This window comes from Megalobrama amblycephala, linkage group LG10, assembly GCF_018812025.1.
Source record: "Megalobrama amblycephala isolate DHTTF-2021 linkage group LG10, ASM1881202v1, whole genome shotgun sequence".
NCBI lineage: Eukaryota > Metazoa > Chordata > Actinopteri > Cypriniformes > Xenocyprididae > Megalobrama > Megalobrama amblycephala.
Window position 1 is genome coordinate 36,141,348 of NC_063053.1, and position 23,681 is coordinate 36,165,028.

Below are 23,681 nucleotides of genomic sequence, written 5' to 3' on the forward strand. Positions count from 1 at the left end.
TTGAACCTGTACAATTTTAAATTCTTGGCTTCAAAGAGACTTATCTCTAAGAGGAAGAGCTCTCTTCACCTAAGCTGAGGGTATTTCTAGATTGACCTACCCTGCTCTTTCTTTGCATGTGGACAAATCTATTTGTGTAGTGGTTGATAGAATTCCTTTTTGACTTCTTATGGAAACACAAGAGACATTACATCAAAAAAAACAAAATAGCCATTAATATCTTTGAACATGGGGGTCTAAATTTTCTTGACTTTTCTTGTTTAAACAATACTGTAGCAAGCTTTAAAGTTCAGGGAAGAAGGAGGCGGGAACCGGCAAATGTTACTTTAATCATAAAATAAATAAACAACAAAAAGAAAGTAAAGCAGCAGCCCCTCACGTACGGCTGGCGCATAAAAATATAATAAAAACACAACATAAATTATCCAGGCCTGGTCCTCCCTTGTCCTTCACTTTCGTCACTTCTTTTTTTTATCCTTCCAGAGCTCCTCCGTGCAATTTGAGATTGCTCATTAGCAATCCACCACCGACCTCACTCCGTTCCCACAGCTCTCAGCCCTGCCCTGCTTGCCACATACAGCACCTTCCACAATTATTGGCACCCTTGGTAAATATGATCAAAGAAGCCTGCAAAAATTAATCTGCATTGTTTATCCTTTTGATCTTTCATTAAAAAAATTCACAAAATTCTAGCCTTTCATTTAATTAAAACAATTGAAAGCTCATTATGAAATAAATGTTTTTCTCTAGTTTACATTGGCACCCAATTATTGCAACGTCCTTTTTCTCAAGATAACAGCTCTGAGTGTTCAACTATAATGCCTGATGAGTTTGGAGAACACCTGACAAGAGATCAGAGACCATTCCTTCATACAGAATCTCTCCGGATCCTTCAGATTCCAGCTTCATGCTGGTGCTTCTTCTCTTCAGTTCATTCCACTCATTTTTTTTAGGGTTCAGGCCAGAGGACTGAGATGGCCATGGCAGAAGCTACATTTTGTGCTCAGTGACACATTTTTGTGTTGATTTTGATGTTTGTTTTGGATCATTGTCTTGATAGAAGATCCAACCACGGTCCATTATAAGATTTCTGGCAGAAGCGGTCAGGTTTTGATTTTTTTTATCTGTTGGTATTTTATAGAATCCATGATACAGTATATATGAACAAGATGTCCAGGACCTCCAGTGGAAAAATAGGCCCACAACATTAAAGATCCAGCAGTATATTTAACCGTGGGCATGGGGTACTTTTTATCCATGTGTGCACCAAACCCATCTGGTGGGTTTGCTGCCAAAAAAGCTCTTTTCCTTTCATCTGACCATAGAAGCCGGTCCCATTTGAAGTTTCAGTCTTGACTGACAACTGAATATGCTGGAGATTGATTCTGGATGAGAGCAGAGGACTTTTCTTGAAACCCTCCCAAACAACTTGTGAGGATGTAATTGTTTGGTAATTTTTTTAGGTTTTCTGAGACTCAAGACTCAAATAATCGCTGCAATTCTCCCAGCTGTGATCCTAGGAGAGTCTTTGGCCACTCAAACTTTTCTCCTCACTGCGCATTAGGATGATTTAGACACCCGTCCTCTTCCAGGCAGATTTTAGTTGATTGGAACTTCTTAATTATTGCCCTGATGGTGGAAATGGGGATTTTCAATGCATTAGCTTTTTTTCTTACAGCCACTTTCTTTTTCTTTCAATTTTGTGAAGCTCAACAATATTTTGCTGCACATCAGAACTCCGTCTTTCCATTTGGTTTTCTCATTCACTGATAAGAATGATGTCCCTCCACTCCCGCAGGAGCTCCGTCTTTCCATCGAACCTTTCCTTCACTGCCATAGCATTGATGTTCCCTCCACTCCCGTAGGAGCTCCGTCTTTCCATTGAACCTTTCCTTCACTGCCATAGCAATGATGTCCCCTCCACTCCCGCAGGAGCTTAATTTCTCATTCAAACCTTTCCTTCACTGCCGTAGCATTGATGTCCCTCCACTCCCGTAGGAGCTCCGTCTTTCCATTGAACCTTTCCTTCACTGCCATAGCAATGATGTCCCCTCCACTCCCGTAGGAGCTCCGTCTTTCCATCAAACCTTTCCTTCACTGCCGTAGCAATGATGTCCCCTCCACTCCTGTAGGAGCTCCGTCTTTCCATCGAACCTTTCCTTCACTGCCGTAGCAATGACAACCCCTCCACTCCCGCAGGAGCTTAATTTCTCATTCTAACCTTTCCTTCACTGCCGTAGCATTGATGTTCCCTCCACTCCCGTAGGAGCTCCGTCTTTCCATCGAACCTTTCCTTCACTGCCGTAGCAATGACAACCCCTCCACTCCCGTAGGAGCTCCGTCTTTCTCATCAACCTTTCCTTCACTGCCGTAGCATTGATGTTCCCTCCACTCCCGTAGGAGCTCCGTCTTTCCATTGAACCTTTCCTTCACTGCCATAGCAATGATGTCCCCTCCACTCCCGTAGGAGCTCCGTCTTTCCATTGAACCTTTCCTTCACTGCCGTAGCAATGACGTCCCCTCCACTCCCGTAGGAGCTCCGTCTTTCCATCGAACCTTTCCTTCACTGCCGTAGCAATGACAACCCCTCCACTCCCGTAGGAGCTCCGTCTTTCCATCGAACCTTTCCTTCACTGCCATAGCAATGATGTCCCCTCCACTCCCGTAGGAGCTCCGTCTTTCCATCGAACCTTTCCTTCACTGCCATAGCAATGATGTCCCCTCCACTCCCGTAGGAGCTCCGTCTTTCCATCGAACCTTTCCTTCACTGCCGTAGCAATGATGTCCCCTCCACTCCCGCAGGAGCTCCGTAATTTCCATCGAACCTTTCCTTCACTGCCGTAGCAATGATGTTCCCTCCACTCCCGTAGGAGCTCCGTCTTTCCATCGAACCTTTCCTTCACTGCCGTAGCAATGATGTCCCCTCCACTCCCGTAGGAGCTCCGTCTTTCCATCGAACCTTTCCTTCACTGCCATAGCAATGATGTCCCCTCCACTCCCGTAGGAGCTCCGTCTTTCCATCAAACCTTTCCTTCACTGCCGTAGCAATGACAACCCCTCCACTCCCGCAGGAGCTTCATTTCTCATTCTAACCTTTCCTTCACTGCCGTAGCATTGATGTTCCCTCCACTCCCGTAGGAGCTCCGTCTTTCCATTGAACCTTTCCTTCACTGCCATAGCAATGATGTTCCCTCCACTCCCGTAGGAGCTCCGTCTTTCCATCGAACCTTTCCTTCACTGCCGTAGCAATGATGTCCCCTCCACTCCCGCAGGAGCTTAATTTCTCATTCTAACCTTTCCTTCACTGCCGTAGCATTGATGTTCCCTCCACTCCCGTAGGAGCTCCGTCTTTCCATCGAACCTTTCCTTCACTGCCATAGCAATGATGTCCCCTCCACTCCCGTAGGAGCTCCGTCTTTCCATCGAACCTTTCCTTCACTGCCGTAGCAATGATGTCCCCTCCACTCCTGTAGGAGCTCCGTCTTTCCATCAAACCTTTCCTTCACTGCCGTAGCAATGACAACCCCTCCACTCCCGCAGGAGCTTCATTTCTCATTCTAACCTTTCCTTCACTGCCGTAGCATTGATGTTCCCTCCACTCCCGTAGGAGCTCCGTCTTTCATCGAACCTTTCCTTCACTGCCATAGCAATGATGTCCCCTCCACTCCCGCAGGAGCTCCGTCTTTCCATTGAACCTTTCCTTCACTGCCATAGCAATGATGTCCCCTCCACTCCTGTAGGAGCTCCGTCTTTCCATCAAACCTTTCCTTCACTGCCGTAGCATTGATGTTCCCTCCACTCCCGTAGGAGCTCCGTCTTTTCATCGAACCTTTCCTTCACTGCCATAGCAATGATGTCCCCTCCACTCCCGCAGGAGCTCCGTCTTTCCATTGAACCTTTCCTTCACTGCCATAGCAATGATGTCCCCTCCACTCCGCAACCTTTCCTTCACTGCCATAGAGCTCCGCAGGAGCTCTTTCCATTGAACCTTTCCTTCACTGCCATAGCAATGATGTCCCCTCCACTCCCGCAGGAGCTCCGTCTTTCCATTGAACCTTTCCTTCACTGCCATAGCAATGATGTCCCCTCCTCTCCCGTAGGAGCTCAGTTTCTCCGTCTAACCTTTCCTTCACTGCCGTAGCAATGACATCCCCTCTGCTCTCGCAGGAGCTTGCCCCCATGCATGACCGTCCCCATCCAGTATCGAACTCCCGTCCGATGTTGCAAGAGTCCTCCCAGTCCAGCGACCAACAACCTCCCTGAGAACACCGCACCATCAGCCTTGTGCTTCACCTTTTTTTTTTGTGTGTGTGTGTGTTATTAATGTTGTGTATTTGTCTGTCTTGTACGTGGTGCTATCATGCTGCAGAACAAATTGCCCCTAAGGGGGACAATAAAGTTTTACAATACAATACAATTTCTTGGAGGGTTGTCAGTAACGTTTTCTGGCTGCTATCCCTCATTTGTTTTGCCCTTTTTGTGGGAGTACTCAGGTTTCAGGCTGAATTCTGAGCCTCCCCTCGGACAGCATGCCAAATACGCATACTCTTTTACTCTATCCAATTATTTGTAAGTGTGAATTTATGAATAATAATAAAATATCACTTCTCTCATCACTAGAAGATGTGTTAAATATGAACTTGTTTAAATAATAAACATTAGATCTATTAAAATCTTAGATCTATTAATGCCATTATGTCTAAAGGTCGAATAAACATGTTTTCATATCATGCATTAAACAATTCACTTATTCGCTTGATCTCCATTTCCATAGAGATTAATCTGTTTGGCTTCCCTGGCAACAAGGGTGCACCTAAACGTGGTTGTTCACTCAAGCCAAAATAACACCGCTTACAACAAAACAAATCTGTATTCCACATCCTGACTTCAAAATAAGTAAACTGTGAAGGATGGATAACTGTGATTTAGATAATTTTGCAATGTCTGAGGGAAAACTAAACCCTTCCTTCAGATCAGATATTACCCAGTACACAGCAACAGTTGAGAGCAGTGTCGAAACCACAACTCTACATCTACAGACAAGTGACTGCGGTGCCTCTTGTAATATCGTAAGTATGAAAAGCAGTGTCTACATATACATGTTAAAGTGTGACTAATATCATGTGCCTCAACAGGCGTAGTTCATTATTAACTATGTACATATTACACATTTGACAATCAAACAGTGTCACAACACATTTTGAACAGTGTTTTATTTTTCATTTTAAACATCAAACTGCCAGTTGCTTTGATATTTTGCCCCTAGTGCAATTACTTTCAAACGTTTTAAGTATGCCTTAAGTGTCCAAATAATTGTTTTGCTTGGTACATTGTATGTTGATCTATGACTTTGATTAATGTTCTGGCAAGATTCTCAAAGTTATGAATAAAGTTCTTCCAGTAATGTTAATTGAACAAATGTCTTTAATAGTATTTTTGGAACATTTAAAAAAACTGATTTTAAACGTTAAGAGAACACTCAGAAGTAATGTTTTCATAACATCATAGGAACGTTAGCAAAGCGTTCTTAGGGCATATTTTTGTTAGATGGGCCTATATAAAGATACATAGTACATAGGGATATATCTAGATAAAGAACTTATGTATATGTTGAGGTATTTTTACATATCAAATGTCTCCAGTTGTTTGGTGATGGATCCAAAACCATTAAACTAGAGGATGGATTAAATAAAGTAGAGATTGAGGTTGTTTCTGAAGATGGCACAACAAAGATGTATAGTATTGCGGTGACCAAACTCTCGGCCAGCGCAGCACAGCTGAGTGATCTGACCGTACATGGAGGACATTCACTTCAGCCTGATTTCTCTCCAACGACCTACAACTACTCATGTGAGTTATTTCAGGACTTACATTCTGAGAATCGCTGTTATTATGGCTGTTCAGTTTATTCAGGTCATTCTGTTTCTGTGATTTAGGTCTTGTACATTTTGACTGTTGTGAGGTGAGAATGAATCCTCAGACACCAGACAAGAGCATGCAGACTGCTGTCAATGACACTTCTTGCTCTGAATCCATCATGTTAAATGCAGGAGAAACAGAAGTTATTATAAAGGTGACATCAGCAGATGGCGCCAACTCTCAAGTAAGAACTAAGACCTGCTACTACACAACTAAACTCACTAAAACTCCTAAAAAGAACCACAGTGGGTGCTACCATTTTTTTCCATGGAAGCTTGTTTAATGATGATAATAATAATAATAATAATAATAGGCAATTGTGACTTTTTGTCTCAAAATTCAGACTTTTTTTTTTTCTTGCAATTGTGAGATAGGCCTATAAATTCGCAATTGCGAGTTCTAAAGTCAGAATTGCGAGATATAAACTCACAATTGTGAAAAAATGTCAGAATTGTGAGTGAACTTTTTTTTCTTTCTCAGAATTGCACGTTTATATCTCGCTAATCGGACTTTATAACTTGCACTTGATAAAAAATGTAAAAAGTCACAATTACCTTTCAAATTTTTTGTATTCCGTGGTGGAAACATGCTTCCATTTTTTTTTTGTCTTTCTACTTCAAAATGTCTCATTTAATTTAATGTGTTGTTTGCTGTTTCTTTGTAATTATTTGTGAATTTTACTAGCAATGTCTGATAGAAAATTTTTTCGAAGTAAATCCTACACCAATTTTTTTTTTTTTTTTTTTTTTCCAGTGAATGTCAATGATATTTTTGGTTATATTCTTCCGGCATGGTATTATACGGAAGATACGGAAGAGGATTAGGGCCAAGCAATAATAAAAAATAAAACCATCTCAAGATTAAAGTCATTAAATTACGAGAAAAAACGTTGTTAAATTTCAAGAAAAAAATCGAGATAAAATGTTGAGAATAAAGTCATTAAATTATGAGAAAAAAAGTTGTTAAATTACGAGAACAAATTTGTTAAATTATGAGAAAAATGTTGTTAAATTTCGAGAAAAAAGTCGAGATAAAATGTTGAGAATAAAGTCATTAAATTACGAGAACAAATTCGTTAAATTATGAGAAAAAAGTTAAATTTCGAGAAAAAAAGTCGGGATAAAATGTTGAGAATAAAGTCATTAAATTATGAGAATAAAGTCATTAAATTACGAGAACAAAGTCGTTAAATTACGAGAACAAATTTGTTAAATTATGAGAAAAATGTCGTTAAATTTCGAGAAAAAAGTCGAGATAAAATGTTGAGAATAAAGTCATTAAATTATGACAAAAAAAGTCATTAAATTACGAGAACAAAGTTGTTAAATTACGAGAACAAATTTGTTAAATTATGAGAAAAATGTTAAATTTCGAGAAAAAAGTCGAGATAAAATGTTGAGAATAAAGTCATTAAATTATGAGAATAAAGTCATTAAATTACGAGAACAAATTCGTTAAATTATGAGAAAAAAGTTAAATTTCGAGAAAAAAAGTCGAGATAAAATGTTGAGAATAAAGTCATTAAATTATGAGAATAAAGTCATTAAATTATGAGAACAAATTCGTTAAATTATGAGAAAAAAATTAAATTTCGAGAAAAAAAGTCGAGATAAAATGTTGAGAATAAAGTCATTAAATTATGAGAAAAAAGTTGTTAAATTACGAGAACAAATTTGTTAAATTATGAGAAAAATGTTGTTAAATTTCGAGAAAAAAGTCGAGATAAAATGTTGAGAATAAAGTCATTAAATTATGAGAATAAAGTCATTAAATTACGAGAACAAATTTGTTAAATTTCGGGAAAAAAGTCGAGATAAAATGTTGAGAATAAAGTCATTAAATTATGAGAATAAAGTCATTAAATTACGAGAACAAAGTCGTTAAATTACGAGAACAAATTTGTTAAATTATGAGAAAAATGTCGTTAAATTTCGAGAAAAAAGTCGAGATAAAATGTTGAGAATAAAGTCATTAAATTATGACAAAAAAAGTCATTAAATTACGAGAACAAAGTTGTTAAATTACGAGAACAAATTTGTTAAATTATGAGAAAAATGTTAAATTTCGAGAAAAAAGTCGAGATAAAATGTTGAGAATAAAGTCATTAAATTATGAGAATAAAGTCATTAAATTACGAGAACAAATTCGTTAAATTATGAGAAAAAAGTTAAATTTCGAGAAAAAAAGTCGAGATAAAATGTTGAGAATAAAGTCATTAAATTATGAGAATAAAGTCATTAAATTATGAGAACAAATTCGTTAAATTATGAGAAAAAAATTAAATTTCGAGAAAAAAAGTCGAGATAAAATGTTGAGAATAAAGTCATTAAATTATGAGAAAAAAGTTGTTAAATTACGAGAACAAATTTGTTAAATTATGAGAAAAATGTTGTTAAATTTCGAGAAAAAAGTCGAGATAAAATGTTGAGAATAAAGTCATTAAATTATGAGAATAAAGTCATTAAATTACGAGAACAAATTCGTTAAATTATGAGAAAAAAGTTAAATTTCGAGAAAAAAAGTCGAGATAAAATGTTGAGAATAAAGTCATTAAATTATGAGAATAAAGTCATTAAATTATGAGAACAAATTCGTTAAATTATGAGAAAAAAGTTAAATTTCGAGAAAAAAAGTCGAGATAAAATGTTGAGAATAAAGTCATTAAATTATGAGAAAAATGACATTAAATTTCGAATTTGTTCTCATAATTTAACGACTTTTTTCTTGTAATTTAACGAGTTTATTCTCAACATTTTATTCTGACTTTTTTTCTCGAAATTTAACGAGATTTTTCTCGAAATTTAACAACTTTAATCTCGAGATGGTTTTATTTTTTTTATTATTGCTTGGCCCTAATCCTCTTCCGTATTTTTATTAGATTTTTTTACTTAATTTTTTTATTTCTGAGAAAATGCAAGAATTTTTTTTTTTTTTTTTTTTGCAGGTGTATACTGTAAACATTACTAGAGAGCAAATTCCTCTAGCCGTGACTTTCTGTGACGTGAGAGAGCAGATTGAGTTTGAGTGTCCTGTATCTTTAAGTGCCCTCTACAAACCTGTGTCAATACATCAGAGGTGAGAGCAGTGTTTCTGTGGTCAAACCCCTTCATTTATTATCATGTTTATCTGTCATGTTTGTATGCAGTGAACCAAAGACAGTATTTTCAGCCCCATATATTGACGTGCTGACACGGAGGTCAAAAGTTGATCCATTTACTGAGCGTCCGTTGGGAGAGGGGTGGAAAGTTCGGGAGTCAGAGCTTGAGCAGAGAATGTCAAACGCTCCCGTCAAATGTTTCTTCTCACATCGTGGTATGAATATCAGTACAAAAATAAAACCTTCAAAGCTCTCTTCTTCTGCATCCTAAATAATGTTCAGACTTCAAGCCTGTAATATCTTTATTTTTTTGTTACTTTAAAAGTTGCAAATTAGATTTATAGAAATAATTATTGTCCAAAAAAACTGTATGCTGATAATGTCTGCATGGGTTTTTCATAGGATGCAGAAAGCAGATGAGATATGCAGAGATCGGAGCACATGCAAAAGAGTGTCGTCACAAACCGTCATCAGATCTAGATCCTCTGGTCAGTGTGATGAATGTACAGTTTCACTGCTTCTGAATTTGTTTCTCTTCAGTGATGTTTGTTTCTGTCCTACTTGTTTCAGTTCTACTCTCGTTCATGTTGCTTATGAAATCATTTGTGTCACTGCAGGAAGTTACACAAACAAACTGGTACAGAAAATATTTTGCATCCTCAAACAAGCTGGACATAACGACCAATCATCACACACTTGAGGTATGGACAGGACATGTGTGCGCTCATGCAAAAGATTTAAACCCAGCAAACAGGGAATGTACTCTGATCTTTGACTAATGTTATGACAATTTTTTCTCATTAATCGAATGTTTAAACATTAATAGAATGTTCATTCTGAGTTTACTGGTCTTTAATAATATTCGCAAGATGTTAGCACAAAAAAACGTTATTATAAATTATTCATGGAACATTTAATTTCTAAAATGTTTTAGTTGGACATTTGTCTTTCTTGTTTTATTTATTTATTTGTTTATTTTTTAAATGTTATTACTTAGGAATGGGCGACATGACCAAATTCTTATTTCATGAGAAATTTTACTTCACAATAACGATATACATCACAATATAGTTATTTTGTGTTATCTAATTTCGGTTATTAAAAAATAAGAAAAAAAGAAGGAAATTACAAACAATAGGACAAATACAATATAACAAAAATAAGAATTAAACAATTTTTTTTTTTTTTCAGGTACAATAGGTTTATTTAACATGTAGTTAGAATTAGTACAGAAATTTTATAATCCAATGTAAAAATAAAATATTGCATAGTCTTCACTGTATGAATTAAATATTAATTTAAATATAAAGCTAAAATAAAAAGTTATCCAGTCAAGAGCAATAAGTTGTTTTCTCTTTTGTTTGATTAACATTAATGACACAGAGCAACAGGATTATTAGGCTGCTGTCACTTTACCTGTTAACTGTCACGGGCCCACCGGTGGGCCCACAGCCATTACATATTTAAAACAGTAATATTCTATACTAAACCTAAACTAATCTTGACAAACTATATATCATTTGAAAGCTTAGAATCTCTAGTTTACATATTTGGTGACTGAATGTCAAAATAAATTACAGAGGAGCAGTAATTTATCAATTTGCAACAAGCATATTTTCATACTCATAAGGCATGTTCAGACCTTTATTTTGAAATAGTGATGAACATGAAAAATCATTAAAGATTGGTTGAAACATGTTTATTTTCATGCCAAGAGTTCAAAAGATAACATCCATTCAATTTTTTGAGAAAAAAAGGTCTGAAAATGTTTTTAATAGAAAAAAAAAATACATTTATGATTGTGGCGGCGATCTATAACCCACAAGCATGTTATTTTTATGTTTATTAGAGGCTGAATTCATATCAAATTCTGCCAAACTTCCCATACTACTTCTATATAGGATGTCTACTTCATAAATTGTATGAAAATAATGGAAATATATGGTTCAGATCACTCAAACCACATATGGAAATGGAGGCACCTTTATATGGTCAGTAATGGAGCTTGGTTGTCATCTAGTGAAAAAGTGTGGTACTGCGCCCAAACAAAATCTTACTGAAAGCTCATTTTTTGAGATATCAACCTGAAATTTGGAACACAACTTGTTCAGATTTTTGGCTTTGATTTCCTTGCAGTTTTAGAGTAAAACTTGTTTTGTAAAATATATATTTTATATAAAATATAAAATATTATATTTTTACATTTTACATTTTCATAAACTTAAACTTCTATAACTTTTTTTCTGTTTCACTTACATAAGTCATTCCACTTCTACAATAATCTGCCAAATTTCATTCAGGATGTTCTGGGAATGTTTAGGGGACTATTACTATAGGTCGTTCTGTTAACTTCCCAAATGTCCTGTTTGTAATGTTCTTATATGACCATAAAATTAACCAATTTTCAATGTCCCCCTAAAGTCATATAAGGAACCTTGAACTGCAGCACTTTCATTACCAAAAGAGGACGTTTTAAGAATGTCCCGAATGTTCTGTAAAGGTTCGGAATTTTCGTCACCTTTAGAGAACTTTTAGGGAACGTTGTGCAAGGTTACGAGAATGTCGCCTTCTACGTGGGTATTGTGCTTAATGACACTTTTTAACATTGAGCACGTCCCACATTTGCGATCACCTTCTGAGAGAGGTGGCTTTCTGTGCGCGCACTCTGACCGTGTGTCAGTCAACACGAGCGCCAAGCTCCTTTTCTGGATATATTGCGCTTATAACTCTTTTTAACATCAAGCACGTCCTGCTCTTTATATATTCTCATTCATGCATTTCATCACTCAGAAGTGTCAATAGTGTAATATATTTACATACCGCGATATACACGAGCAAAATCTCTGATGATGGACATTTTATACTGCATAACAGTATATCGTCATACCACACAGCCCTATTGCTACTAGTTTCAGAACGTTCAGAGAACATTCAAAAGTAATGTTGCCGTAATATTTCCAAAATGATAAAATGGAATGTTTCCTTAATGTTCGCATATCCACACACACACACACACACACACACACACACACATATAAAAAAAAAAACAGTTATGAACAAACATTCTTCCAGTAAGATTAACTGAACTTTTGTTAAAAGTTATCTGGTCTTTATTAATGTTCTCAAAAAATTTGCACAAAAACATTATTCATGCATAGGGTCGGGGTTAGTAGAATAAGTTGCCATGTAGTTGTAAAGTTACTTATAGTCAGTAGAATATCTGTTGGGAGCATCAAAATAAAGTGTTTGCAGATATTAAGCAGACAGTCTACTAATACTCTAATGACTGCTAGTTGATATATAGTTGCAACATTACTTATATTCAACAGAACAAAATAAAGTGTAACCAAAAAGGTTTTCATAACTTAATGGGAATGTTAGCAAAATGTTCTTAGAACATATTTCTGTTTGCTGGGAAACTGTAAGTAACTTTGCTGTTCTTGTTCAAATAGATTAGAAACTGGGAGAAAAGACTGCAGACAGCATTTGGAGAACGTGATTTAGATAATCTGATTGCTCATGCAGAGGAACACTTAAAACTCTACAAGAAATGGCTTCCTAATCCAGGTAGATCCTTATGAGCACACATAGAATATGAGACCCTGTTTCCACCTGATAAAGTCTGGGATTGATCCACGCACAAATGGTTAGCACTATAGGGTCCACTGAAACAACATTTGGCAGTGAGAAATGCACCAAACTACTTTGTAATGATTGAAGGAACACCGACTCACCTAACACATAATTAACATCAACTAAATAAATTTGAGTTGTGAATTGATTTTAATAGCTTTCTTAAGAATAATGGTAGACGGTATGAAATGGTAATCTCTAGCAAACTTACTAGCAGTTGATGTGCTGTTGTTTGTTCAGGTGACGTGATGCGCTGTGATCCAGGACAGTCTCCACTGGATCATCTGGAGCAGGCTGCCGTCCACTACGCTACTGCTCTTAAGATTAAACCCCACAATGCTAAACTGCATTTTCTTCTTGGGCAGACACTAGAGGAGCACTACTTCACAACAGAGATGTACGGCCTGAGAAAGAAGGTAGGAAATAGTGGGCATCGGTTTGGAATTTAGAGAGTCAATGTCAAACTAGCAACTTAAGTTTTAAGTGTCGGTCACGCTACACTTCATTCCATTGACTTCCATTCATACGCATGCAAATGTGGGAGACCAGAAACGCAAGCCCATGTGAATTTTGCTGCGTTCTAAAGTTCAAGTTTGGCAAACTCTGCCCTGCCCTGCTTAAAAAAAAAAAAGTACATTTTGTTTTTTTAGAATTTTTTCTTCATCGGAATGAAACTTAGTAAAGGTTTTGGCACTTGCTGTGAACATAACAAAATCATGGACATGATTCGAAAAGATATTTTCGAATTTCATCTAGTGGAAACGTTTGGTACTGCGCTCAATCAAAATCTTACTGAAAGCTCATTTTTTGAGATATCAATGTCAAATTTGAAACACAATTTGTTTAAATGTATGGCTTTGATTTTCTCACAGTTTTATAGTAAAACATGTTTTGGAAAATACATAGTTTATATAAAATTTTTGTGCATTTTAATAAAAATAAACAAGAGCCCAAACTTAAGTCTGTGCTCCAAAGCATTCAAGATTTACAACAATTTTAAGTTGAAAATGTTCAGGTCTATATGCTCAAAAAAGTGGTTAACAGGTAATTAATGGATTATAACTACTGCATAAATATCATTTAGTACCTTAGAATCCCCTAAAAGTCAAAATATTAAATGAAAAACAATATTGATCAAAAATATAGTGCATTCATTTCATTGAAATAATAAAAAATTGGTAATTTTTTGACCTCCACACAAGGAACATTAGAGGGTTAATTATTACACCAGATTTGAATCAGCAGTGCACATATGCTAATATTGTTCTCAAATAAAGAGCCATGTGTTATAATGCGGTAACTGACCATCTGAAATCCCACAGGCTGAGGAAGATGACCAGGATCTTGTCCAGGCCAAGTCTGCCGGGAGGCAGGAAGAGATCTTGGCCATCTGCAGGCTTCATGGCTTTCCAGGAACACCGACAATGGAGAACCAGCTAAAAGCACTTGACATGGAGTTACAAGATCTCAAACAGCAGGGCCAGTCAGCAAAGGCAGATTACATCCAGACACTTTTCCTCTGGCTATCAAAAAAAGTTGGAAAGGTCCCTATGTTGCCTTTTCTCAATCAGCATTTACATTTTTTTAATTATTCATGAAGCAGATGCCAGTTTATACAATTTAATTATCAATTCTTGGAGTTGGACCTACTGAGCTGCTACCTTGCTGTCTACTGCTTAATCGGCTGCTTTTGAAGCCAGCAGTGTGAATTGGCCTAAAAGAAGGTATCTTATAAGGTAACTTCCCAGACAGCAACATTGTGCCGGCCCAGATCCAGCCCACATCTGTTACGTGTGGATTCCACATATACCAGATGTGGGCCGGATATGGGCCGGCACAATCTTGATATCTGGGTTAGAAGCTATCTTAGCTTTTAGTGTTTGCAAGCGCTCCTATGATGCCTACATACCTGCAAACATGAAATTCAACATTTTAACATTGGAATAGTCAGTTCATGTGATTCATGCAAATCCGAGATTTGATATATAAGGGAACTGACTGCCTTCAGATACGTTTTAATGGCATTTTCTCTTTTTGATGCCTAATAAAGTAGTATTTATAAGCGCAGTGCTGCTTTGTGTACAAGGGTAACCGCTATATTTCTGCTTTTCCATATTTGCGCCATCTACTGCCAGAGAGGGTATTTGCATTGTCATTCAGCCCATTGTTTTATTCAGACTAATTAAACATAAAAAAACAATCATTTATTGGGCTGAAATGTGGTTTATTATTTTATAAAATGTTTAGTTTTTATGTATTATTTAAACTGTAAAGTTTTTTCTGGTCATTGTACTGTTTCGGATGTTACCATAGACATTGGTGTTGTTTCAAAAAAATGTGGTTCTATTCTAATATCAGAATTACCCAAAACCTTTTAAACTGCTGATTCCAAGCATTTTTCAAAAGAAAAAAAAAAAATCCCCATTCCCATTATGGCAGGTATAAAGAAAGCTGTCTAAGTAGGCAGCTCAGTAGGTTTTGTGACAGTGCTGTTGTCTTACATTCTGGCAGATGTTATGTGCTAAAAAGATAATTGAGATTAGAGAAAGTGTGCCTTCCTTTCATTGCAGTGGCCACAGTAGTGTTTGTCTGGTCTGTAGGACGGCAGCAGTGTTGTGTCTGATGAGAAGTGTTGGCTCTCTCGAGCCCTGCTGAAGTATCTGGACGCCTGGTCACTGAATGCAGACAGCTGGGAATATAACCTACACGTGGGGCGTTTGCTGCTACTACAGGGGAGAAGCAAGGAGGCATTGCAACACCTTCAGACTGCACTGGGTCTTCAATCCTGTCATCCAACAATTAGGTTTGACCAATCACATTCACAACATTTTAGACAAACATAGTTTGATGATGACAGCAATGCATTATGGCAGTGTTTCTCAACCTCAGTCCTCAGGACCACCAGAATATCAATTTAACACATAGTGAGACATCTACAACATCCACAGGACTGAAGCTGAGAAACACCACATTATGGGATTGTCTGATCCACAATGCATTATTGCATGCACTCTTATATCTTGAGTGCCCTTTGGTGTCTAAACACTGTTTTGGAACAGATTAAAAGTCTAATTTGGGTCTGGATAACTTCAGGACAGGCCAGTGTTTATTGTCAGTCCTTCACAAACATGTTTTTAACTGTAGGTTTTATACTGGCTTGGCTCAGCTGCAGCAGAAAGAGGAAACCATGTCCATTGAGCAGGTTGTGTTGTTCCTACAACAAGGCCTAGAATACGTCATGGGTCAATTCTTTGTCCCACATGATCACAAAGAGTATGTAAAAGGAGAATTCACATTCACATTCAGTCACTTTTAATGTTTTAATCCAGATTTGTTTTGTAATTTCACTTTTATTTTTTCCAGACAAGAGCAGTGGGACACTGGATGTCATTTGTCTGTAGTGAACGCTCAGTTTCTACGCGGTTGTCTCAGTTTGGCGGCTTTGCTTTCCAAGTACTCTTCCTCTGACCAGGCCATGAGTCCAGAGCAAGTCTATCACATGTGTGTTAGAGAGACAAACAAGAAACACATTAAAAAGACTCATTTGACTCTTTATGTTAGCTATCCTGGTGTTTAATAATAGTATCTTTGACAATAAAAGCACGTTTTTTGGCCTTATGAACATGCACTGATGTAGTAAGTGATGAATGTAGTCATGAATCAGAGACACTTGCGTACATTGAACTGAATTGATCTCAGGATCAAGGATTTGAACTTGATTCTCCAAGATATGACCCCTTTAATTATTCTCTCTACATAATAACAACAGTTCCTGATCTCTCTGATTCTAACAGCATCTCTGGGCTTGCGGCACAGGGCATCAGCAGGTGTGTGAATGCAGGTGAGGTGGTGCAGCAGCTGGAGTGGGTGTTGCTGGACGCTCATTTTGCTCTCCTACAAGCCCTCATTCAGCAGGACAGAGAAGGCAAACAGCCCTGGATAGTGAAGAGATGCCAGGCTCTCACTGCTTTGATACGGCTCTCATCTATCGCCCCCTGTAGGGAGCTTCTGGACATGCAGGAGAAGGTAGACTGTGTGCTTAATAATTGTACGATTCTGGTTCCATTTCAGGTTTAATGGTTCTATTAAAAATTATTTTTTTATTCTTGGGGAAAAAATTTATTGAAAATTAAATGCTATTTCATGCTTCAGTACCTATAAATTTTAATTGCATTCACTGCCTGTTGCCAACTGATCAGAAATTAGAAATAAATGTATACAAATGTTTAGAGGCATAAATGAGATACAACACTTGTTCCTAACTATAATAAATTAAATATTAAACAAAATATTGCATTCATTCATTAAATTTGTATAGAATACCAATAACACTCACAATGCCTTAAGTAATCAACTAATTTAAACAATAAACACTCAATTAATCTTTAACTACACATGCTTTATATAAACAACCATCCAGGGGTGCGTTTCCCAAAGCCAAATATGGTTGCGAGTTCCGTCGTTACCAATAGAGTTCAGTGGGACTTACGACCATAGTTGACTAACGATACTTTCGGGAAATGCACCCCAGTTAGTGAGTCAGAACAATTCGTAACCACTATGATTCATAAGTACTATACTTATAATTTGCTAAAAATGCAGCTCATAAAAGTCATTCATTTGTTAATCAGATTACTGGCCATGCTATATGATGATATATCTGCAAAAAAATGAAAGAAACTGTGGGTCTTTGGAGGGGATGCATGTTTGAGAACAGATAATGAACTAATTTGGTAATCAGTAATCAGTATCAGTAATAAACTAATCAGTAGCCCCCTTTTCACCATTGGGCTGAGCGGTTCTCATTGCGAAACTGTGCCGATCCGGGCTAGTTTGTAGAATGTATGTTACTTGAGTGATGCAAGAGTTGCATATGTGATACTGTAGTAGTTAAACACACTCAAAAAAATAACTCTTTGAACGAACATAAAAAAATCATGGAAAGGATTTCCACATGATTAAGTTGCTTTATTTCAGCATTATGCAATTCTGTTATTCCAATTTAATGTACTTACGTTGGGTCAACTTAATTTATTAAGGTTGATTCAACTTATTTACTATGGTTGGGCATAGCTTAATTTAATAGTGTCAGCCCAACTAATTTGCAATGTTTTGGAAAATAAATTGTTTTTGCTTTTGTGATGTTCTGTGTTAGAAATCTAGATGTGATACTGGATTCTTCCTTAATTGCCTTAACCAAAAACATTGTAAAGCCTAAATTGATCATAAGTCCATTGGTGGCAATGGTTTAACAATCAACATAGGATTACAATGCTTTTGGGAAATGCAACCCAGAGCACTACCATGGTGATTACTTTCTTATTAAAGTAATTTGAAAATTTGTTAGCAGGTCCTCAACCCAAGCACAAGTGCAACAATTCACCACAATGGTAACCCTAAATCTATTAATTAACAGAAACTTTTAAATACCAACAGAATAGAACATTAAAAATTCTATTTTCTCATCTTCCTAAAAACTGCTTAAAATAACAATTTATTTCAACATTTCCACTCCTAGTTCAGCCCCTTTGCAAAGCATGATGGGAAGTGAAAATCCTGTTTGATTGAGTCCTGGGGCCCGTTCTTCGTACGTCGCTAACTCAGTTAGCTGGATTTGATTGTTGACGATTTGGCATGATCTTGGATCGTTTGGTTCTTCGAAGCTCATCCTAGACTTGCTGTCATAGCAACAGGTCCGTAAGCTCAAACCTGCTCGGGAGCAGGCTTATTTCATGTAAACAGGATTAGATTGCATCTTTTTAAGCGGAGGTGATGTTTAAAGTCTGTCCCAGCCTCTGCTACTTTCCCACAAGAGTACCCTAATGTAAACCAGGGACAATAATAATGATTTAAAAATAAATTTGCAAATAACTATAATGCCTTGTAGTGTCATAATATAGACACCGACAGTTTTACTCTGTGAGAGATTCATTCGTGAGGGAATAATTACGTAATATTTTTTATTGGAGTTTTACACACATGATGTACAGATGTCTATGCCATACATGCATTTGTGCATTTGAACCGTGACATATATTCTGGGAGTGGCTTGATGAAGCGCAGGAGATGCAGATAACTTGATCTTGACCCTTAAGAAACTTTAATTAATGCTGTCAAATATGCTTCAAAGGTAAATTAGTTGCTAATTACAACATTGAAATAAAAAATTGAATGTACAAATAATAGAAATTGTGAATATAGCCTAAATAATTGGGTAATCATGTAAAAAAAAAAAAAAAAAATAGTGCACATTTCATTTATCTAACATTTATGTCGTTCTTCTGTCATTTATTCGCTTGGCTGTTTCCTTATAAATGTCTAGAAATTTGTCAAGTTTTTCGTCAGGTGTCTTTTCTCATTCTATGATGTCATTACGTTGCCATCTTGACTCCAGCCAATCGCTGCATTGCTGATCAATGTTTCTACTATCGATACATATCCCCTTTTAAGCCAACACATGAACGCACAATTATCTCAGATAACTCAATCCAGCGATACTAATCATACACAACAGGTGTGTTCGAAGAACCCAATTAGCCGGATCATGATTAGCACGATGATATCATCTTGGATGTGTCATTTGATCTTGGATGTAATAAGCGACGTACGAAGAACGGGCCCCAGGTTGGGTTTACTTGATTGAAACATGTTATTCCAATATAAAAACATCAAGTTAAGTCAAAGAGTAATCGTTTCAAGTCAATTTAACATGAATCAATCACATTTAAACCAGAAACCTGATACAATGGTGTTGAATCAAAATAAATTGTTTAAATAAACTGAACAGCATCAAAAAAATCTTTTTTTGAGTGCATTGGAGTGAGCGTAATCATATTCAACACTTCTACAAAGGACATTTATTGACATAATATTAAGTGAATAATATACTTATATATAAATTAGCTAGCGCAGTGGTTCTCAACTCTGTTCCTGAAGCCCCTCAAACTGTACACAATATGTATGTCTCCCTAATCAAAAACAATTGATTCCAGTCATCTGCTCATTAGAAAAGACTTCATTCCGTAACTGTTCATCCCAGTGATGGAAAGCGATAATGGTTTACACAACTTCCAGACAAGTGTGTTTGGGCAGGATGGAGGTGAAAGCTATGATTTAATCATGATGCAGTCTAAAGCTATATTTTGACTATATAAGAGAAACCGTGTGCATGATTCTGGTTCTGGTCTGTCTAGGTCTGTCAGATGGGAGTAGTGCAGCGCCCCGCTGTAGTCGCGCTCTGTGTCTGCTGGGTTCGGCACAACTGGCTCAGAGTGATGCAGCTACTGAAAGAGGTCAGGCAGCACTTGCAAATGCCTGCCTCAGTTTCCAGGCCAGCATTGAGTTAGAAGGTTCCCATCAGACCGGAGAACCACCTGAGCAGCTTAACAGTAAGTACTGTCGTTATTTCACCCAGCTTGGATTCCATGTTAGTCCAGGCTGGTTTTTGCTGGTATAGTGCTACTCATGCACCAGCATGCCCGCTTCCCATGCTGGGGACCAGCATGTAAAACATTTTTCAGCAAGGTATTTTTTTCTCCATTTATACATTCCCCTGCTGCTCATCTGGTACCGAGTTGCAGTGGCAGCAGGGTAAGTAGGGTCGCCCACATTTCCTTCCCTGGCAACTTCCTCCAGCTCTTCTTGGGTGATCCCAAGCTGTTCACAGTCCAGCTGGGATGATTATTCCTTTTAGAGCTTTCTAGGTCTCTTCCCAGTTGGACATGTCTTACTGATGAAGGCATCCTGACCAGATGCCCAACCCACCTCAACTGTCTCTTTCGATGCAGAGGAGGAGTGGCTCTACTCCTTGTCTCTCCCGGATGTCAGAGCTTCACACCCTGTCTCCCAGGATCAGCCCTATGGAAAAAACACATTTCAGGCACTTGTACCTGCGATCTCATTCTTTCGACCACTACCCAAAGTTCATGGCCATCGGTGAGGGTCAGAACATAGACTGACTGGCTGTTAAATCAAGAGCTTCACCTTCAGGCTCCCGTTTCACTGGGATGGACAGTACAACAGCGGCATTACTGCCTCAGAGATAATACTACATTTTCTCTTTCTTTAAGTCATATGGACTAATATTATGGTGCTTTTATGGTGTTTTTGGAGCTTGCTAATATAAATCATCATCACCATCACTTGGCAAGTGCTTGACAGGTTCAAAATAACAATCAATGATGTAAACTTAAAGGATTAGTTCACTTTCTAATGAAATCTAGCCCAAGCTTTACTCCCCCTCAAGCCATCCTAGGTGTATATGACTTTCTTCTCTCTGATGAACACAATCTGAGTTATGTCAATAAATATCCTGATGCATCCGAGCTTTATAATGGCAGTGAGTGGGATCAATGAGTATGAGCTGAAGAAAGTGTCTCCATCCACATCCATCCATCATAAATGTACTCCACATGGATCCGGGGGGTTAATTAAGGCCTTCTGAAGCGAAACGATGAGCTTGTGTTAAGAAAAATATCCATATTTATCAAGTTATGAAGTAAAATATCTAGCTTCCGCCAGACCGCCTTCTGTATTCAAATTACGAAGAAAGTGCAAAACTCTTGCTGTTCAAAAAGCTTACGCTTCATCCTACACCTTCCCTATTAAACTTACGGAAAAAGTGTAATTGACGTGACACCAGTTTACATTTTCTTCGTATCTTGAATACAGAAGGTGGTCAGACGGAAGCTAGATATCTTACTTCATAACTTGTTAAATATGGATATTTTTTTTTTTACACAAACACATCGCTTCTCTTGAGAAGGCCTTTATTAACCCCCCGGATCCCTGTGGAGCACATATTTATGATGGATTGATGTGGATGGAGGCACTTTTTCAGCTCATACTCAGTCGTATCCCTCACTGCTATTATAAAGCTCAGGTGTGTCAGGATATTGATATATCTCCGACTGTGTTCGTCAGAAGAAAGTCATATACACCTAGGATGGCTTGAGGGTGAGTAAAGCTTGGGCTAATTTTCATTCTAAAGTAAACTAATCCTTGAATCAAATATGAGACAAATTGGTCTGGATCTGGACTACGGTTAACCTCAGGATAAGAATGAAAAAGTCAGACTAGTATAATAGATTCCTCTTTCAATGTAACAAGTTCATTGTGTGTTATGGGAAGTGTTCCCAGTTCCGTTGACCTAATTAATGCAGCCTGAATTCTAGAAATATGATACAGTGTTATGTGTATGCTGACAAATAAACTGGGATATCTGGGTGCGGATAACAGAGTCCGTTCATTTACATGTACTACCAACATTGTAACAATACAAAGTTGAAAATCGTCTAACTTATTCTTTAAGCAAAGACAATTTTGAGTAAAGACAATCTTGAAGGAAAGGTTACGACAAATCAGTGGATGACGAGGGGCTGCAAGACTTTGAATATGATCTTTTTAGTGAGGGAATGTTCTTTATAAATATCTCTTTAGTGAATGCTTTGTGTTTAAATTAGAGCAGACATGGTGGAAGGATCATGTGGCTGCGGAAAGAGACAAAACAGTCAAGCATGAAGCTACTGAGGCCAAACCAACAATCGAGTCATCTGAGGCTACGGTAGATGGGAAGAAGACCGGCAGAGTAGCTCCAGCCCGAGGGGTCCTTACATCCACAGCGAAGACCCTCGCTCCTACACGAGTCAACAAGACAGCCACAGGAGCCAAACAGACTCCACAAGCTGCTAGGTGAGCATGACAAGATTTCATTGCACTGGGCTAAAAATATCTGTGAATACTGACTAGACCAAAGACATTGTTTTCAGGAATGACAAGGAAACAACTAATGTGACTATTCGTAATACATCACGGCCTCTTGTACCTTTACAAATAGTGGTTTTCTTATTCACAAATGATCGTTACGTTTATATTTCTTTCATCAGAGGGAGGAAAGTAGGACTTTTAACTGCCAAGAGTATCGGAGCTGGGAAGGCACCAGGCAAAACAAGCATTAAAGCTCAAACATCTTGTAAATCTGAGCAGGAGCACAAACCATTGACTTCAGCAGGTTTGGCCAAACTTAAAATGGCTAACATGGTAAAACAAATCTTCTATATTTATGACAGTCAATATTTTCTCAGTGGAGCTTGGCAAGCAGGACAATGAAGGTACAGTCTTAACAGCTCTGAATGAGAAGTCCTATTTGCCACGGCTAGGCTTAGCCAGGGCGCTGACGCGAACCGCCAACTCACAGAAACAGGCATGTCATTTGTACCGGGAAGTCATTGACATGGCTCCAGAGGTGAGATTCCTTCAAGGCAAACTTGATTACCATGCAATGATGCTCATTTCACACCATAATAGTGCGGTTCACTACTATTACATGCGTTTTAGGTGCATGATGCGTACATTGAGCTGGCCAATCTGCTGTGTAAGGATGATCCTCTGGCTGCTGTGGACATTTACAGTAGATTCCCGCTGAAGCCCGTTTGTGAACAAACCTTTGATGATGCCTTCATAACAGGAGAGATTGTTCATATTCTGATGAAACAAGAGATTTATGAACATCCTCAGCTACTGCCCAACCTGATAGCATATGGAAAAGTCATGGGACTCTGTAAGTTCCTGAAATGGCTTGTCATCTCAATCGATCAATCAATCAACCAAATTGGGTAATATTAGTCCTGAAATGCTAAAAAAATCTTCTTTTGCATGAAAAGGTTGCCTTGAAAAATATATTGAAGCACTTGAAGGGAAATTCATGACCAATCTTCTCAGGACGGTTTACGCTGGAATTCATGACAAGTCAGTGGATGATGAGGAGCTGCAAGACTTCTTCAAATTCAAGTGTTGGATATGATCTTTTTAATGAGGGAATGTACTGTATACATTTGGTTGTCCCTATTATTCTGTCTTATGGTCATCCTTATAGATTTTGTTTCCTTAATATGTAAATCCACTCTGAACATTAAACAGACGTCTTGGTCAACACCCATTCTGGCATTGTTATATGTTTAGTCAGTGTGAAACAGTATATTTGGTGTAAGACGGGACCATGGGGAATCATGATTCATGATATGGATCATAAGTG

The 23,681-nt window shown here is 37.6% G+C and overlaps 2 protein-coding genes across 3 annotated transcripts; both read left to right on the forward strand.

Moving 5' to 3' along the window:
* The first annotated feature begins 3,984 nt into the window (after nt 1-3,984).
* LOC125277511 lies at nt 3,985-22,249 on the forward strand. 2 transcript variants are annotated; one of them, XM_048205923.1, is made up of 16 exons: nt 3,985-5,069; nt 5,643-5,850; nt 5,937-6,103; nt 8,864-8,994; nt 9,065-9,231; nt 9,419-9,504; nt 9,634-9,717; nt 12,469-12,583; nt 12,890-13,065; nt 13,972-14,193; nt 15,250-15,452; nt 15,794-15,922; nt 16,013-16,150; nt 16,444-16,675; nt 19,843-20,037; nt 22,111-22,249. In XM_048205923.1, exons 1-15 carry the CDS (start codon nt 4,911-4,913, stop codon nt 19,993-19,995), a joined length of 2,370 nt encoding a protein of 789 aa, XP_048061880.1. In that variant the 5' UTR covers nt 3,985-4,910; the 3' UTR covers nt 19,996-20,037; nt 22,111-22,249. The 2 variants fall into 2 exon arrangements, with proteins under 2 accessions (XP_048061880.1, XP_048061881.1); XM_048205924.1 differs by lacking the exons at nt 19,843-20,037; nt 22,111-22,249 and having other exon boundaries at nt 16,466-16,620.
* On the forward strand, nt 20,401-23,571 carry LOC125276392. Its single transcript, XM_048203812.1, has 6 exons — nt 20,401-20,590; nt 22,060-22,339; nt 22,534-22,658; nt 22,732-22,892; nt 22,985-23,207; nt 23,311-23,571. Exons 1-6 carry the CDS (start codon nt 20,401-20,403, stop codon nt 23,448-23,450), a joined length of 1,119 nt encoding a protein of 372 aa, XP_048059769.1. The 3' UTR covers nt 23,451-23,571.
* Nucleotides 23,572-23,681: the final 110 nt, after the last annotated feature.